Here is a 19,819-nt window from a genome sequence, read left to right as displayed (position 1 = left end):
CATGAAATCCTATGGTATTGCCATTTAAAACATGATTCTCTACAGCAGTAATTTCACTTGATGACTGGTGTCCGAGGCATTTCGCAAAATGAATTTGGAAATTTTGATGGCCCAAAGAGAATTTATGAGTTGTCATGACAGTTAGTAATGGCTAATCGAGGCGAAATATACCGAGGGAGAGACTGCTCGCACGAAGTGAAAAGAATAAGATACTTTAGTGAAAAATGCGGTAAAATGAATATTGTTGATAGTGACTGACGTTTCCACAACCTGTGCGGTAGTCACCTTCAGAGTCAAAAGATGACTACCGCACAGGTTGTCGAAACGTCAGTCACTGCCAACAATAACAGTCCTATTCAGGACTAGTTCACCCGGACGATCAAACTCAATCTACTTTTAAAATGAATATTGCGTCTCACGTTAAATTAGTACTATATCTTTCAGGAAATTTGCTGTTATCATTACACGCGGTTCAGATCAGAGACTCGAAATCTCACTTATTCACTAAGGAGTTCTGCTAACTGTGCTAAACATATACTAGTGCGATCGTTTTTTTGGTGTATCTCTCTCTGAGACCAAAAAGAGCACTAGAACGGGAATAGTACAAAGTGGTTCTGCACAAAACCAGAGGAAAGATTGCTGATACTTGCTGCAGTACTCTGAATTTCTTTAGCAGCGTGCAGATCTATGGTAGTTTCTAGTCTCGGTTGCGATCATCCTTCATCGAATAACACGCCAATTGCCTTTTTTTTCATTCCCCTAAGAAGACCCATATCTAAGTATAGCCGGTGACCTCAACAGGACTTTATATCAGGGGCTTATATGCGCATAAAATCGCCGGACACTCTTGTTTACAGGGTGCTTAAACTCATTGCTTATGATTCTTTTCAGGCACGGTTGCCGGCGAAGTCTGTAGGCCGCCCGTGAAATCTGCTTGTGAACTATGGGAATTGTTTAACGGACAGAGTTAAAGTCGGCGCCCTTCGCCTCAGATCTAAGCTCTAGGTTCCCATATCATATCTTCAAACTGCACTGACCGTGACTAAGCTCTCCGGGACGCTCTTAGTGGCGGGGCTTCTTTTTCCCTACCCGCCTGCCAGAGCTCCCCGGAGAGCTTGCTCGCAGGCTAAGGTGAATCTCAGCAGCGGTGTCTCACTTTGGCAGCTTTTCAGCATGTCAACTAGCCTGCGTAGCAGGCGCTTGGAAGTAGTGGGCACAAGAAAAAACGGGCGAGCGAGAATCCCTCCCGTGTCTCCCTCGCGCGCAACAGTTCTCTCTTTCGCCCACTACTTCCAAACGCCTGCTACTCAGGCTTAATGTCAACATTTAGACTAGCCGTGGGTCATCCCTGTCTCATGATATTATGTCAAGTTCTAATGATTGTTTCATGTTTCAGATGTTTGTCTTTTAAGACAGCCCTGCTGTTAAATGAAATTAAAACAATTGCACAAATTGATTTCTTGGTCTCAAGAGGAACTGGTTAGCATTGCAAATTTAAATCAGTGTTAAGTCCCTTAGCTTGAAAACATCACATTCATCCTATACCATATCATATACCATGTATACACATGATTTTTAACAGTAACCTGAATACCCCATCAGAAACCTTTTTTTAGTACTGACTCAGTACTCAAGGGAGATTTTTCCCCCCCAGTACAAAATGGCACACCATGCCCACGACCCTCTTGATCCCAAGCATTCTCTAAACAATGATGACATCTGTCTATTGTTGGAGAAACAAAGCTGTTTCACATGAATGACCTTTGCGGAGAATAAACAGACGTGACACTTTATACTGCCACTGAATTTGAAATGTTGATCCGTTGCGATGTGTTTTGAATTTCTTGATGAGCGTTCGGTTGTCTTGGTGCCTGTTAATTTTAGAAGCTTCATTTAACTTTAAACCCGTATGAAGACTAACGACGTACATTTTAGACTAAAATTACTATGGAAAATACCAGCACATCTAAAGAAACGGCCGAAGATTTGTTTTTCAAGTTCATGGACGCTGAAGACTGTCCCGAAATCACACACACGTTCCATCGGCTGGTAAAACTTCTCGGAATCAAAACCGAAAACCCGCGAGAGTTCTATTCGTTACTAAAAGGCAAACTCCAGTCCTGGAGGTGCAAATCTCTTTGGGAACTGCTTGATTGTCGTGCTAACCAGAAGGAATATGGTAAAGGAAAAATTTGCGAAGACACTCAAGTGTTAGTAATCGGTGCAGGCCCAATCGGGTTGAGGACAGCAATTGAAGTTGCTTTGTTGGGCTCACAAGTTGTGATTGTGGAGAAAAGAGAATCATTCACGCGAAATAATGTTTTACACTTGTGGCCCTTTCTACTCACCGACTTTCGGTCGCTCGGAGCAAAGAAATTTTACGGGAAGTTCTGTTCTGGGTCTATCGATCACATCAGTAAGTATGTTTAAAGTGCTTATATTGCATTTTGTGTTTTCGCAGGTTTTGTCGTATTTTCTTACAAACCTAAGACTTGATTGACAGACGTATCTGTAAATTAATTGATTTAAAGGCGAATACTAACTAATCTGTCCAGTGTTTTTATGTCTTCATCCATCTCGCCTTGAAATAAGATTGTTGAGGGCAATATGATCATACAATATCATTTCCTTTCGGCGTCGATTGAAAATATTGTTACTTATCATACGTTTTGAAAGTATACAGCCTTTTATGCCACAGCGTTTGTGTCTCCCAAACAATTTTATTCCTGCTTATTGTAATCACTGTACTAAACAAAGCCCAAACATACTTTTAGAATAGTCCGGTGACAATTTATGTTAGAATCGTCAACTCATAAAATCATTATGAAGCAATACAGTCAGTCACGTATTTGTTCCTCGAATATCTTTGGAATTGGATGTTTAACATGGCTTTTAAGGTGAAGTGTATAAAATTCGCGCTCTTCAATAATTGTAAGGCATATCTCAGCGAATCTCGTTAAGCAATTCGATAAGCGTTTTTAATCCCTGATAACATCATTTTGTATTATGCCTATGCCAGAATTGTTTATCATACCGTTGTGAATACCAAAACATTCTATTTTAAATGGGATTTGTGTTGTAGACTGAACGTTATATCAGATTTAAACACAACAAATATTTATAGTTTGAAACACAACAAATATTTATAGTTTGTGAGGTTACAGCATCAGAGTGTTGGTCTAAATCCGTCTTACAACTTCCTCATCTCCCGGCCAACTTTTTTAACTTTCAGTCCACGAGTGATTACTTACCCTAAGTACCATAGTCTTATTGAGAGTTTATCATCTTTTGCTCTCTATAAAAACAGCTGTTTTGTTTTTCCTCCAACGACCGGAACGCCGGTAACATGTTATGTTATACTGGTAATTAGTAGAGAACAAAAAAAAAAAAGAAAAAAAATAACACCAAAAAATTGAGATTGGAGTGAAGAGTGGGAACACAGAAGAACTTCATTTTCTCGTGCATCTTTTGACCAAAAATAAAACAAAGTCAGGCGAAAATTTCGCTGAGCTTTTAATTTTTTAGTCTACAGCACTCAAAAAGATAGTTGCGGGTTTTTAAATATTTTAATTATCATTTATTAACAATTACAGTTTTCTAAAATTAGCATATTTCATATTCATTGATGTTTTATTTTCAGTTTCCCTGACAAAAGATTATTTTCTTTTCATTTTGCATCTCATTTGTGTGTTTTGACGGTTTGCTTTTCAGTGAACAGCGTTTCACTGAACTTGCCCTTTCCACAGGTATTATGCGTAATTATTCCATCAACTTTTACATTCTCTAAGAATTGCCACTGAAAGCACTCGTATTATTTTTAATTCGAGTTGGTTTTTTATATTTGTTGATTGTATCATTTTGTTTATGTTATGTTATTTATATATTATATTCAAGTCAGTTTTTATGTGATCCCAGTGCAATAAAACGCAGTGAAACAAAGAAAAATGAGAAAAGGAGGAGGAACAAAAAAATTGCAGTCGCATTAAACACTGTGTTGAATTGTTTCTGCACCATAAAGGCCCAATCCAAGAATGGAAATATGAGTGAAATGTTGGTAACTGCGCGCACTGTTTTACTTTATTTGAAGTTTTCTGCGATGAAAGGCTTGGAAACAAACCCCTGAATAGTAAACACGAAATTTCTGTTAAAAAATTAGCGAATTGTAGCCCTTATTTTACTGCCTTAAAATATATCAATAATCCTGAAACTCAAAGGTCATACAAAAAGACGGTTAATCTCAATAATCTCAAATTTTTAAGAAAATCTATCGAGCAGTTTTAAAATTATTCGCTTACTTGTTAAAGTAGACCAAAATGTTTACAAAACCGCTAACAAGAGCACCTCGATACATTCAATCAATTCCTTCATCAAGTCTAGCAATCGGCTAGAGCTATCTCCATGATCTTTCACACACGGTTTTAAAAAGATTGAAGCTACTATGAAGTGAAATTTCATTTCAAAAGCGCTTCGTTTTCTACAGGTAACGGTCGAAAATCGAGATTGTCCAGTTTTTACTGTATTTCTAACCATGAAAACGTCACCCCAAAATATCTCGATAGCGCTCTTACAGATTTCGCTTAAACTTCACGAACATTGAGGAGGCTATGGAGGAAAACGTTCCCGTGAACGCGGAGTTTGGAAGGACTGTTTCCCGTGCCGAGAAATATACGCCTGCAAGTAAAATAGCTAATAGCGCCCATTTCTTTGCTATGACAACTCCGATGTCATTGTAACCCTGTTTATAACAAATTTTCATCTTTATCTAATACATCTGTGGTGGTAATTTTTCCAAATCGTTGGTAATGGTGACGTAGTTTATGCTTAAACTTGGGAGGTGTTGGCCCTGAAAAACCCTATCGAGCCACCTCAATCAACTAGACAAAAAAAAAAAGGTACCCACTGGATATAACTAACTTTCAGGCAAGGTAATTTCAAAGCCACAAACACAATGCATTGTTCATCTTTTGTACTCATTCGGTTCTATTCCAGGCATTAGTCGTCTCCAAGCCAGTCTCCTCAAAACTGCGCTCATCTTTGGTGCCAAGCTGTACACTGGCGTTACATTTGAACAAGTGGTGGAGCCGAAGTCACTGGAGGACGGATGGAAATGTCAGGTGTCCCCGGAAAACCACCCTGTCAGTTCGTTTGAATTTGACGTTCTTATAGGAGCTGATGGAAAGAAGAATGTCCTTCCTGGATTTCAACAAATTGAAATGAGAGGTGAGCTCGAAATAATACTGCTCACAGGCTGCCCCTGGTCCTTCACTTAAGGCGGTGGGACGATCATTCCGTCCGCCCAAACCAAGCAGTCAGGCACCCTTGACGGTCTTGACGCTCACAAAGCGGTTTAAAAAGGTGGGAAGGGGGGGGAGGCAGCTGAGGAAAGACGAATCACACCCCAATGAATAAGGAGCTTAAGCAACGACGACGGCTACGGCTACGAAAACGTCACTTAAAAAGTGAATACACGCTGCTTCAAACACTATCGCGCTAATTCATCTCGATCAGTTCGTGAAATGATGGCAATTTTCACCAGTTGTAGTCGTGCAGTGATGGAAAAGAAATGGACAAAAAAGCGTGATGCACGTGCAGAGTTGTTGTTTTGCTAATCTAAGGGCCTGTTTACATGGAAGTGGGGATCCCAGGTAGGTGAGGTAACATGTGGCGGGTAGTGATAGTTATATTTTTGAAGTGATATTTGGCATAAATTATTTTGGCGGGTCGCCCCACCTATCATGTAAACGTGATCAAACTAAAATGAGAGTCATTATTTTTCGGACAGGCGGGTTTCCGGGGTCCCCCACCTCGATGTAAACAGGCCCTAAGCCTCTTGCCTCTTGCCTTTTTTTCACCCTACCTATCATGTAAACGTGATCAAATTAAAGTGAGAGTCGTTATATTTCGGACAGGCGGATTACCCCACCTAAGCGGGTTTCCGGGGTCCCCCCTCCATGTAAACAGGCCCTAAGCCTCTTGCCGTTTTGCGTTCTCGTTGACGTTACTGTCGTCATTGCTTTTAAAAGCTCCCTAGTCTGACGATACTGCAAGAAGCTAACACGCTACAGTGCGGCTGGTATAACACACGTGACCATGTTCTGATGACTGCAATGCAGCCTCAGGAACCCGCCATCTGTTGTTAGCTTGGTTAAATTCAAACCACTGCTTTGGAATCAAACAGTTTCCCTCTTTCCTTTAATTTTTATTCATTTATTTATTTTTTAATTTTAAATAGGCACACTGGCCATTGGCATAACAGCTAACTTTGTCAATCATGGAACTGAAGAAGAAGCTAACGTACAGGAGATCAGTGGAATTGCATACCAGTTTAACCCGCAGTTTTTTGACAACTTGCTTGAACAGAAGGGAATCAAGCTGGAAAATATTGTTTACTATAAAGACGAAACACATTATTTTGTAATGACGGCCGGAAAGGCGAGCTTACTGAAAAGAGGCGCCTTAAAGGAGGTAATGTTCGAAGTTATTTGCTTTTGTCTATGTAAGGCCACTATGAAGCTCTTTATAGGCGATATCTTTTCTCCCCACTTTGTTACTGCGTCAAAGGAGGGAAAAAAGACAAAAAAAAATTTTTTTCAACTGATTTGGCTTAGCAAATTCACCACTCGCTCGTCAAGCGGAGAGTACTCGATCAGAGAACGTTTGATTTCATGCTATTTGTCAGATCTACTGAACTACTGGCGACTTATTAGCTAATTTGTAGACAACGTTTACGTTTGAGCTTGTTGTTCGAGAGAGTTTTTCAATTAAAGCATTTTTGGTTTGTGGACTTCCTATTGCCCGTCAAAGTGGATGAAAGTAAACCGACATTTTTGAACAAGTATAAGTAACCAAGGAAATTTTGACGGTGTTGCTTGAAGTTGGAGTGTAAACCAAAACAGCAACTCTGGCTTGGACAAAATCCAAGGTCAGCTTCAATCCCAAGCACGCCTACTTCAAAACACCACACTCAAATTAACGAAGCCATTCCTGAAAAATATCAGTGTTGGCTGGCCTTGTTTAACCTTGGATTATGCCCAAGAGACTTAAGACATCTCGAGACACGAGTGAAAGAACTTCAGCAATCAACTAAAGAACTTTATAACTCAAAGAAGGGACTGTGTCCCGGCTGCGGGCTAGTTCATTTTGAATATAATATTAGTTAAGCGTCCTTATTCGCCATGGAACTTGAGAAATTTCTTTCCAAACTGACAAAATCACAGTTTCGTGTCAAACAATTATGTCTCCTGAGCATAGTATCAAACATTACAAACAGCATCGGCAATGAACTTTGAATTTAAAAACTGTTGGACTAACAAGTTTTCAAGTTTATCCATACGTGCCTCCCTTTGTATTTGCAGTGTTAATATCTATACTTATCAGGTTTTAAACAATTTGCTCCCACTAATCAGAAGAACTTCCCATATTTGGTTCTTGACTCGTCATCAGTATGGAATTTCTGCAGTTGTTCCCCAGACGTCATTTCGATCGAAACCATTGGTAGTCTCGGGAAATTAAATGTCAGCTGTTTTCTCACGCTAGAACTTGAGGTCCAGTCTAAAGGTCACGCACAACTACAATAACAACATTATTTTACTGTGTAAATCCTAATCGGTCACTGTGTAAACATCACCATTTTGTTTCCCTACGCAGGATTTTAGTCCACCATCAAAACTTCTTGCTCCGGCAAACATCGATCAATCTAAACTGCTCGAATACGTGACTGACGTGGTTAAATACGCTACTGAAGGGACGCTGAAGAACTTAGAACTGAAGGTGTTGAAGAATAATCAACCAGACATTGCTGCTTTTGACTTCACTTCTATCAAGAAAGCTGAACATGCAGCCAGGATCATAGAAAGGAAAGGAAGTAAACTTTTAGTGGCACTTGTTGGAGACAGTTTACTGGAGGTAAGACTTATTAGGCTGATTTAGCAACAGAACGAGAACGTCATTTGACGACGGGAAAGGACTAAACTCGACTTCCGGTGCCCAATTTGCCGCTCTGCCATTGGTCAAGCAGGTTGTTTGATTTGCGCGCGCGGTCGTCAACTGACGTTCCCGTTCTGTTGCTAAATCAGCCTATTGTAAGGCTCGGGACGGGGTAACTCATGGTTACCGTAATCAATCCATTTAGCAAAGCCGAAAGATTGTCATCTTTTTCATGTACTGAACAAACGGCTATTGAAAGCTATTCGGCTGTTATAAAGTACAATGATACACTTCGTACAGGGCTCCCTGTGCATTTATGAAGTTACCCATACCCACAGATTTTCGAGTTCGATGGGTTTCCCATTCTTTGGTGTTCCTGTGTAAAGGGTGTTTTTCATCACTTATCATGGTGTCAATCAACTTCGATTTTTCACCCAATTTACTACCAAGACGCATACGGACACCAAAACGGGAGGAGCCCAACGAGGAGGGCTAACGAAAGTTAAACGCTTAATTTTGTCTTGCCTAATACTTTTCTTAGCTTGCTTATACATGAAAGTAGAAACTCGTAATCTGTTATCAGTCAACTTTGTTCAGAGGGTCTCAGAAAGAAGTTTATTCAGTCTTTGCGGTCATGGGGAATAAATTAACCTGTGAATAAACTTTCTATAGGTTTCTGATAAACACTCAAGTGGTTCTTTAAGCTAAGCATTTTTAACGGGCAGGTTTATCCTTTGCAGGGGGTGTGTTCGAGCAACTCGCTCGCTACACGATGAGGTACCAGGAATCTGACTTACATCTTGGTCTTTATTCCTCTTTGAATTCTGCTAACAATCTTAATCTTCTTAATCTTCTTACTCTTCTTCTCTACTCAATCCTTACTAACTAGTCAAATAGTGGCGGTTTTTATAGCCAAAGCTGGACATGTTTGGGTTAGCTGACCGTGGGAATGAAAACAGTTTAAAGTCGGTGTTGGTAATGTTTTGGTTTTATTGAACCTACATGGTTGCGATCCGCAAGAAGCTACAAACCAATGAAAAACCAAAACGTCGGTTAACAAACCCAAACAGGAACTTCAACGAGACAACGAACCAAGGTCAGCTCTAACATCACAAGCACGACCACCTATTAAAAACGTTTGACAGTGGCAAGCGAAGAATATTCCTAAAATGGCATTAAGTAAATTCGTGAACTAAGCAAAAATTCAAGTACAAGTAAAAACCCAAGATGAAAACAGGAAAATACGTGTGTGGAAAATTAAAGATTAACCTTGACCCACTTAATGAAACAAAAACGAAACTTAAAAGATGAGACAAATATTAAAAAGTACTTTCAAAATACTTTACAATACGTTTTTTTCATATTCTTTCACACACAATATACAGAGAAGTCTTTCTCAGGGTTTTCAATCATTTTTTTTCCAGCGACCGATGCCAAATATCAATGATCTCCGCACACTTGTTCGTTAATTGCATTCTCTATTTATGTTTCGTAGCCTTTTTGGCCAACAGGATCTGGATGCGCCCGCGGTGTTTTAAGTGCACTGGATGCGGCATGGATGATCCGTTCATTTGCACAGGACAAACCCCCACTTCAAATTCTCAGCGAGCGAGAAAATATCTATCGCTTGCTGTCTGGTACAAGCGCTGAGAATCTGCACAAAGATCACGGGAAATACACCATTAACCCGAGCACGCGTTATCTGCACATTACACACAAGAAGATTCGAGAAGTGTATCATCTGTATGACACGGATGATGCGGTTAACGCTGATTTCAGCATCGGTAGCCCACAGACAGCCGTCAACAACAAAGGTAACAAAGCCCTTTTTCCTATCATGTAAATATAAATGTCCTGTTAAAACAACACTTAAGAAACGAGAAGGGAATTGGAACCGAAATGCATCCCGCAATTGTTTCTGGGATAGTTACTGGGTACCCACTGGTCAACTATTGGCCAATTTTTTTCCTGTTTCTAGTAACAGTCCCAGAAGTCTTTGCGCAAGTTAACTCGGCCCAGTTTCCCCCTCGGTTTTTAATAAAGAGGTTAACGGCAATTTCAAGAAACGTGGAAGGACGCCAGAAAATGATGTTCACCCCTTGCCTTTCTTTTTTTATGACTGTAACGCTAGATAGTTTGTAACTTCCGTGATTGACGTATGTTGAAGATTTGCCGACTTCGTACTTATTTCTTGCAACCACGTTTTACTTGGCATTCTTTGCAACACCTACCTAAAGCAGACGGAAGGATGTGAACGCAATGTTTTTGTTAAAGTGATATGTTGTACACGAGCTTTTGAAGCTGTTTCTAAAATTCGCAACGATTCAAGTGCGCCAAAAATCTTCATCTCTCATACAGTACAAAAACTTTAGTCAGCTTCTCTGTTGGAATTTTCTCCTTTGTGGCCAGCTTTAAGGAGAAGGTAGCGGCAAAAAACGAGAACGGGAAAAGCCAGAGTGACTTTTTCTGGTAGCACCTCTTTCGTTTTTGTATTCGCTGCCCTCCCCCCCCCCCCCCCCCCACCCTCCTCTTCCGCTCCCTTTAATCTTCCCTTATCACGCAGACGAGGGACATCCCTATTTGTTTTATCGATCGCTTGCCACTTAAACATAGGTTTCCTCAGCTCCAACACGAATTTTAAAGCAGAATTTGTATTTGCTTTCTTTTTAAAAGCGTCTCGTCGTAGGAGAATCAGCACAGGGGCAAAGTTTACATCGTCGAAAGGTCGCAAGCGGGGTCGAGCGAATCTGGCTTCGGATCTTGGGGAGAGTAGAATAAGATCAACTTCAGGGTCCAGTGTGGAAAATCTGGTTTCACACAAGGCACTGTCGTCCGCGCGGTCTGTACCCCGTGACAGTGCTTTAACGGCTAGTTCGGCGGCGAGTGATGACGAGGTTTTTGAAAAGGAACCCAGGCAGGTACGGATAGGTAGTCCAAAGACAGTACGGGGAAGAAGATCTACAGCTGGAAGTTCAGGTGATGAACTAAAAGGTAAAAGAAAAAAGGGAGGAAGAAAGAGAACAATGGCGAAAGAGAATCTGGACATTCCAAAGGAAGAGAAACGGAAGAAAGGATTCTTTGGGTTTGGGAAGAGCAAGCCGAAACGCAAGGTAGCCGAAGATTCAGATCATTATTCCGATAAAGACGTGAAACTTGTTAAAGTGAGACATAAGGAAGATGATAAGCAATCTGAGACACGTCCAAATTTTGCCAGGGACGATTCTTGGAATAGGAATCGCGTTGGATCATTTTCGAGAGAGCAGTACACACGTAGGTCGGCTCGGGATATCATCAGAGAAATGGAAGCAAGATCTAAAGGCGAGGTCATTGGCAATGGCATGACAAATGACAGAGGAAATGCAGGCAAGCCTTTTGACTCAAAATCGAGAGAGAAAGAGGAAGAAATGAAAACCGAGAACAAGAAACTTGAAGAAGAGGCGAAGTTGAAGAAAGATGAAGAGAAAAAGAAGCATAAGGAGGAGGAAAAGAAACGGAAGGAAGAAGAAAAAAGGAAAAAGGACGAGGAGAAAAGGAAACATGAAGAGGAGAAGAAGAAAAAGGAAGAAAATGAGAAGGCAAGGAAAAAACACGAAGATGACATAAAGAGAAGGGAATACGTGAACAATCTCCATAATAAAGCGCAAACTACACCAGCAAACAAGAAATCCAAGAAACAGAGCTTGCTGGATGAAATAGCAAAGTAAGTGTTACCCTGCGAGCAAGGTCTTCATTTGCTTCGCCACGTATCACACTTGTTCTCTCGCGCCTCGCTTCGCTTGCCATAATTATAAAGCTTGCTCGGAAGGCTTCATAGGTTAGTAGGTGTGAATATTTAAATCAGTTCAGAGCACTTCTCTCGCGCACACACCCAAAGAGAAAAATCCTTTGTTTAGTGTGAAAAAATGGATCTCAAGCAAGTGGATGTGGCACATGTTTCCACTGATACCTATTCCTTTTATGAGACTTTTTATTTTTGCGCGCAGCTGAAAACATTAGAAGCGTATCGCATTTGAAGCGTTGCAGTTGTTGTAGAGTTATTAACAAAACTTACTTTTTGTCAATAGGATATCACCCTCAGCTAAACGAGCCATTCCAGTACTTTCCAAACTCAGCCCTGAATCAGACAAGGAAAATGAAAAGATGCACGATCGTAGTGTGACGTCAGCTGTTCGAGACGCTGCCATGTTGCTAATGGCAACACCGCTTTTGATTGACGGGCTAATGCCCAAGAAAGGCCTGGACCGAACAGGATCATGGGTAAGAAATAAATAAGGTATAAGCTCATTTCTTCGAAGAGAATGACAGGTCCTTTCTTAAATCTTTCCAAATGGAAGCTTAACTGTCTAGCGGAACAATTCCACAAGAAAAGATTGCTAGCTTAACTGGGCCTCTAAGTTATGCCATTTTTCCGTTTTACTGCTGTAAACTAACTAAGGGTAAATTTGATATAAGTGCTGTTTTTGTCATTGACAAGACTTATCAGACTTTCCCATTAAGTTTATTTTAGCTCTTATTGTAAAAAGGGTTTGATTCTGTGATAATTATGACCTGTTCCTTCTCGTTGCAGCTTGGAAGAGGTAGCGGTCGCGTTCGTGATGTGATTCACCGGTATAATACCTTGACCGACATGAAAAGCCAGATAAGCAACATGAATGGAGACGTAACGCCGTTGAAAAGACCACCTGACAGGTAAAGACCTACTTATAGATAAGTGGATCCTCTTTTGACAGTCAGCCAGAAACTTTAAAGTTCTTGTTCCTCAGTGTGGGGTAGTGGTGGGGGTTGCTAAGAATAAAGCATAGCTCCCTGTATTATCGTGTAATCCGTCACTCAGTTCGAGGAACAGAGTGACGGAAGTTTTGCGAAATCTTTTGTAAATCAGTTTTAGTAAGTGACTGAAATTCTACCCGCAGGTGGCGTAAGATAACTTGATGTAGGCGTTTAGCTTGTCCACCTGAGGAAAAACGATTAAGAAAATATTTGCAAACAGAAAAAAGATGAGAGTCTGAAGAAGGGGCAAAATCTTTTCATCTCACTCTTTTGTGGAGTAAACCTTGGGCATAATTTGAAAAGAGCGTGAACTAGGCCAAATTTTCCAAATGGAAAGCGCTCAACAAGTTAGCAGGAGCAGAACGAATACTTAGGCATTTTGACCATTAAAGCGCAGGCTTATTGTCACCTACCATTCTCATTACTATCATGCTTTTTCTTGTAGCGTTGATGGTCCTGAAGGAAGACCGCGTAATCTTTACAGCAACAGTGAGGGGCAAGATGGGAAAGTAAGCGATTCTACTGACCTGAAACAGACTCTACCATTGCAGCTGAAGACTAAAGAACAGAAACATTTGAGAAGTTCACCTTCATTGGAAAGATTAAAGTTCCAGGTACTAAAATGTGTATTTCAAAACAGTCTGTAAATTATTTGAGTAATCCCACTTGTCATGTTTGATACGGTAATCTATAGAAGTAACATGAAAGTAATAAAAATAAAATTAATTAAATAAATAAAGACAAAGTAGACCCCTACAGTTCAGTTTTGTTTTATGTGCTTTTTTTTTTTAATTTTTAAGTTGCAGGGCTATAAAGACAATACGGTCTGCGCTGAAAAAGAGCCTTCTTCCCCGAATGGAAAACCAACTGTAGACTTTAGTTCTCCCATTTGGCAAAAAACACCCATTGCAGCCATGGTAGAGGCTAATACGGAAAATGACAAAGCGCCAAGTGAACCCCTGAAAATTTTAAAAGAAAAATGGCAGGTAGGGAAAATAAATACTTCAATTTTTTTCTTTGCAGATGGAAAGCGCTGACATACAAAGTGTAGCTTTCGTTGTAGCCTCCCAGGCAAAAATTTTTAGGGCTTCGTCAAGTGTTGCTCCTCCATGCACGTGGGGGAGGAACGTTTGACGAAGCACTGTATCTCAGTACTCTTCTCTTTCTGCCCGAGCCTGCAACAAACTAAAGCATTTTTGGCCATGCATGCACACGTACAAGTTTCAGCCGAGCCAAATCAAATTTATTATCTGTAAAGATGAATGACAGGATTTTCCAATTGTTCATTTTGAAGGAGACAGGCAAGGAACGCCCAGCTATTAAATCGTCTCGCCGCTCATCAGTGACATTGTCGACAGAACTGCTAGAGGAAAACTTAACCAATCTACTGAACGACACTACAGCCCAAAAAGCCTGGGAATCTATCAAGTACATGATAGGTATTTTCAGGTGAGACACATCTTTGCTAATTTGACGGATACCATTTTGGAGCTTGAAATAATGAACAATATATAAAAATATTATATAGGAACGGTGGAGTCAAGAACTAAATGAAAGAAGACCATTGCACTACTGCCATGATCTTTTTTCATTTAATTTTTTATTCAGCAGCTCCTATATATGATTTTCAATACATTGTAGCTGGTTTAGTGATATTCATCTCATTCCTTAGGTAAAACCTACATACCAATACCTTGAAGCACCTATGTCTCCAAAGAGATCCTAAATGTTCAAACAACTTATTTGATCAAGAGTGTACAGAATTTTTTTTATAGCTTTTAGAAAGTAGAACCTTTTTCAAATTTTAGGCTAAACAGGATCTTGTATAGAGGGGGCCTAACTGGCAAATTTCAGCCTAACAGGAATTGTTTACATTATGACAATATTATTATTGGGAATTGAATAATGTACTATCACTCTCGTTTTGGCTTTAATAGGAACCCATTTTTGTTAATCCACTTGAAAGGAATAATTTTGTACTGGTGCTAATGGTTACCACAGCAACCAAGTGTATTTTGGTCAGTGATGTCATCATTTTATATTTACAGACAAATACAAAAGCATCCAAATGAGGAAAAGTACTACAGGATATTTAATAGGAGAGTGAAGTTCAGAAAACACGTGTGGACAATGAGAAACGCCAAATCATTCATGACGGCATGCGGCTGGATGGAGGTAACTATAACCTGAAATGATTGTGGATAGGTGCGCCTCCTACTGAAATCTGAGACAGTAGAGTATATGTATCCCGTCATTTTATTTAGCGCTGGACACGGCACAGTTTTTCGAAACCTGGATAACTCATCTCTATGCAGTGGATAACCCAATTGGTTTCCATTATGATGGTCTTCCGTTGGCTAGTGATTTATCCAGTGGACAGCGTTTTTCAAAGCGTTTGAACAACCAAGGCTTGAAGAATAAACCGCTAGTGAGTGCTTTTATGACAAAAAGAATCCTTTCCTCCCGTGAACTTTAACTTGATGCAGTTTCCCACTGTCTATTTATTATTTAATCGCTTTCGCCATCATCAGTAAAATACTAAAAAGACTAGGGGAAAAAAATACATTTGAACAAGACATAAAAACGAGGGACGAAGGTGCGGGACACACAACAGAGCGAGGCTCCAAATTAAGTGTGCCCTTACGGAAAATACACAAATACTAACTATGTAAACATTAAACATTATAAAAAGTATAAAAATCCCATTTGTAAAAACGGTCCATATCTACTTGGCGACATCAGAAATAATGATGGGTTGACCCCTGTCAAGTCAACTGAAAAAAAAGAACTTTTAGTAATCCTTTTTTTTAGTTTTATCTTGGCAAAGGAAGCGAACTAACATGCATACGGTATTCTTTGTTCTGTTTTTTCAGGTTGGGAGCTTTGTTATTTTTCCATTATCCAAGCAAATCGAGGCGCCTTTACTGTTGCTTAACAAGTACCTATGGTAGGTAGCAACAATCAGGTAAAAAAAAAAGTGAATGAAGAGGTGATCAACCAAACATCTGCCTCATAAAGTTACTGAGATCATAATTAAGGAGGAGAATGGTTTTAATTAGTCGGTGAACCTCAAGGGCGAAAGCAAGGGTCCTACAGTTTAAATTGAAAATTCCGTGATTGGGCTTACGGTGTCTGTTCAGTAGTTTATGTTTTCATCTTTTAGTTTAATACTGTCAAAACCAAAAACCTGACTGGCTTCATAAATATTGCGGTTATGAGCTTTCTCTAGAGCCTCTGTGGGTGCTGGAGTCCAATATGGGAAAACCCAAGTCATAATTGGAACGCTGCATACGTCTTCACATAGGCTGTCTTTACACTAGGCTGTTAAGTAAGACTTAAGAGCTGCTAAGTTTTACTTAGCCAAATATGCGTGTGTGAAGACCTAAGTAAAATTTCAAGTAACTTTACTTTGCATCTCATTAAAGTCGGAAACTTGAAACCATTCAAGAAAGTTTCAAGTGACGTGAAAACCATCCTTAAAACCGACTTAGCGAACTTGCGGTTTCTAAGCTTTAAGAAAGGCGAAGCATGTCCGCAATCAATGTTAATTATGTTGAGTGGGAAAATAGGCTTAAGTAAACCTGAAGTAAAAAAGATAGGTTGGGTGTGAAGCTTTCTTTACTTGAAGAATTTAAAATTTACTTGTCTTGAAATATTTCTTAGCTTATTTAGGCTCTAGAGTAAAGACCACCATAGTCTGGCCAGTCCTATTCCTCACTTAATATGCTCTTTGTCGCGCGCTGTCCTACTTACCAGCTTTTCCTCTCTCCGCCAAAGTAGGTTACATGTTCCCCTAGTTTCATTACTTTTTATTTTCTTCTTCCTTGTCTCTAGCGTTGCTGATGAGAAAAGGCAAGAAGAAAGAAATAGCTCAGGAAAAGCTGATCACCCGAATTTACGGAAAAGTAGCTCTTCAGATTTGGCAGAAAAAATATTGGAACTTAAGGAAGCTCTTATTTCATCACGTTCTAAGACAAGGAGACTGAGTTCTGACAGGAATGAAAAACCAAATTTTCTACGTAGAACCGTCTCAGTTGACGAAGTCAACAACTTACGAAGATCAGTCGAAGAATCAAGCTCTCTAAGGCAAGATATCAAGCAGTCGCAGGATGATTTCCAGAAAGATCGCTCTCGTTTCGACCAGGAAAGGGAAAACGAACCCGCCAGAAACTTACGTCGTTCGCTGAGTGAAAACGTTCTATTTACCTCCCCGCAAAAAGGGGAAGAGAATTCTATTCCGTTGTCGCCCTTTACAAGAAGATTCTCTCAACGAGGTGTAAAAGAACTGGAAACGGCCTGCGATCTAGTCATGGAGAACCCGTTAAACGTGGAAACTACTTCTACTGCGGAGACCCATACGCGGCAAAGTATAGGCCTGTCAGATGGAGAAGAAATTCCTGATGTTCGAAGTATTAGACCATATTCCGCCGAGCGCCAGACAGTCCAGTCCCCTCGCGAAGCTGTGCTAGAGGAAGCAGACGAACTTTCTTCTCTGCTGGGCAATATGCTCGCAACTATGGGCAGTTCTACTGAGTCGGAAAAAGAATCGGATTTCGAAAAGGACGTTAGGAATGAATCTGAATGTAAGAAAGTCAACGAAATTTCAGACAAACACAGGGACGTGGAGTTGGAGTCTTTGTGTGAAACTTTAGATTTATTAATTCAGGACAATAGCAGCGATTCGTTATCTGAAAGTGAAGAGGAAGGTATTAAGAGTGGGAGACGTTATAATCTACGTGAAGGAGCAGGTCATAAGAGCGCTTTCAAACCTGCCATGCATCCATCGAGACGAAAACCACAACAGTTAGGGAAAGCTAAGAGTTTAAACGAAAATTCTAAACGGATATCAACAACCACTGGTCGTTCAAGTCACGAAAAAGCTACCAAAGCAAATAGCCTTGATGTGACCACGTCGTTGAGTGCCAAGAGAGTACAAGAAAGCGCTATGAAGACAAAACAAAACACGTCTAGCACAGTCCCGAAAACAAGTTCTAAGACGGCTCCAAAGAAAACCAGCAACCAAAGAGGTAACTCGGTTAAGACTCGTGCCCAGCGCCAGAAACCAGAAAACAGCTCACGTGTTTCGGAGAGCGTCAATCAACGACAAGTTACATCCAACAAACGAGAATCTTCTGTTGGTAAGAAACCTCCAGCTTTGAAACAACCTGCTTATAAGACTAAAAGTTTGGACTCGGTAAGGCCCAAGACTCGACCTCCTACAAAAAAATCTAAGAGTGTTGACTATATGGAAAAGGGGGTCAAGAACACGGAAAGTATCCAGCCCAAGCCAAGGTCCTTGCGGTCGTCTATCAGCGACGATAATAAGAAGGCAGCTCAAGCAAGGAACCCTGGACGTGCACGTATCCCATCTTCGAGGCAAGACTCCGAGAAGGGAAAGGGCAGAGAATCGTTAGGAACCCATTCTAAACTGCAAGGACGAAAATCATCTTCAACAGCTAAGGAGAAAATAAGTACTAAGGAGCCTCCCAAACTCTTAAATGCAGATACAGGCAGTAAAGAAAGTCGATCTAACCAAGTGGTTCCGGAGTACAAAGATAGCAAAAGCTGCAGTGACCAGTTAGAAGGCCGTAACGTGGATACTAGAGAAGATAATGACCAGAAAAGCGACAACTGGAAGGCTAACGAAGAGATCAACCTTACTCTAGCTCGCCCTAATAAGAGTGATGAAGACCTGTTTGAAATTGTCAAGGACAACGAAATCAACCAGTTGGAAGAGAACTTCGAACCTCACTATAATCATGATAATCTTAAGAACTCGATACATACAAATGAAGACGTAAAAGCTGAGGAAATCAAGAAAGAAGAAGGAAACTGCCAAGATTCAGTTCTACAAGATAGCGAGCAGTCAAAGCTTGTGGAACAGAAAGGAAGTATTAAGGAGATCTCCAGAAAATCAGAGAACGTGGTTTTGGAAAACATTGAACCCCAAACCACTAGTCGCAAAATGACGTTACTGGATATTGGCAAACAGCAGTCCCAACAACGATTACAAGCCAGGAAAGAGGTAGTTTCACTTTCACTTGAAGAGCGAAAACAACAGATTTTAGAAGCAGCTGTCACAAAGTCAGAATCAAAACCAGCTGACAAAAGACGAAGTATTTTACAAATTAAGAGCCGAAATGATGGAAATCTCGTCAAGAACAAGAAAGAAGCGTTTGAAAAGCCCGATGTGACTCGCACTACTCCCAGCGGTTCCGTAGACAAACATCATCGAAAACATCGACATTTTCGATTCCATGGTAGGAGGAAAAGATCCTTCGAGTTGTCAAATGAGCAACTGGAAGTTGTACAAGAAGATTGTGAAGAAGAAGGGCAAAGTACGAGTAAAAACGGACTTGTTCCATTTAAACAGGATCAAGATACTCGGCTTGGCAACGGAGTTAGTGCAGAATCAAAAATTGCATTGAGCGAAAACATTGAGAAGAGCGTGGAAAATGAGAAGAGCCACTCGCCAGTTAAGATAAGCCCCTTTCAGTTGCGTTTTGTTAAACGACGAGGCTCTTATGATCTCGAGAAAAGAGCAAACAGGGACAGCCTGGAATCGCAACCGTGTCAATCCCCCTTGAACGAGTATGATTGCTAAGCAATAGGTTGGTGACTCCTATCGATGATACAAGGGCTAGTCATCCAATTTTTATGACTAGTCTTTCTAAAATCTGTTATTAAATTAAGCACTAAACCTTTAAAGAGTGAAGAAAACAGTATCTCCATCTGATGATATTAGTTTTTTCACATTTTTTGTAACAGAAGTATGAGAAATGTTTTTCTTTATCAAGCCTCATCGTGTTTCAGTATTACTTCCCAAAATGTGTGTCAATAGACATGGTCAATGAATATAAAAATTATTTCTAATGAAAAAAGGGAAGAAACAATGACTTCATGAAGAATGCAAAGGTCTATGGAAATTTGCTCTGAAGGTGTTATGCTTAAGTTCTCTTCGTTTTTAGTTTCGAATTATTTCTGGGATTAAATTTGCTGACCAATGGCAACTTTTTTAATGGAATAACTATTTTTCTATGGTGTTCTCTATCTGCTTTTATTTTGTACAATTTTGTGCCTTTTTAAAAATTTACTGGTTTAAAAAAGACAAAATAAAGCTAAA

The 19,819-nt window shown here is 40.2% G+C and overlaps 1 protein-coding gene across 1 annotated transcript; it reads left to right on the top strand.

The window, feature by feature from the left end:
• The first annotated feature begins 1,777 nt into the window (after positions 1 to 1,777).
• On the top strand, positions 1,778 to 19,819 carry LOC140939174 (uncharacterized). Its single transcript, XM_073388735.1, has 14 exons — positions 1,778 to 2,416; positions 4,990 to 5,220; positions 6,233 to 6,465; positions 7,648 to 7,905; positions 9,422 to 9,740; positions 10,600 to 11,626; positions 11,991 to 12,183; positions 12,494 to 12,615; positions 13,142 to 13,310; positions 13,497 to 13,682; positions 13,991 to 14,145; positions 14,745 to 14,871; positions 15,570 to 15,643; positions 16,531 to 19,819. The coding sequence occupies exons 1-14, from the start codon at positions 1,948 to 1,950 to the stop codon at positions 19,298 to 19,300; spliced, it is 6,333 nt and encodes a 2,110-aa protein (XP_073244836.1). The 5' UTR covers positions 1,778 to 1,947; the 3' UTR covers positions 19,301 to 19,819.

This window comes from Porites lutea, chromosome 5 (assembly GCF_958299795.1).
Source record: "Porites lutea chromosome 5, jaPorLute2.1, whole genome shotgun sequence".
NCBI lineage: Eukaryota > Metazoa > Cnidaria > Anthozoa > Scleractinia > Poritidae > Porites > Porites lutea.
Note: the sequence above shows the minus strand (reverse complement) of the source record. Positions and strands in the feature narration are given on the sequence as shown.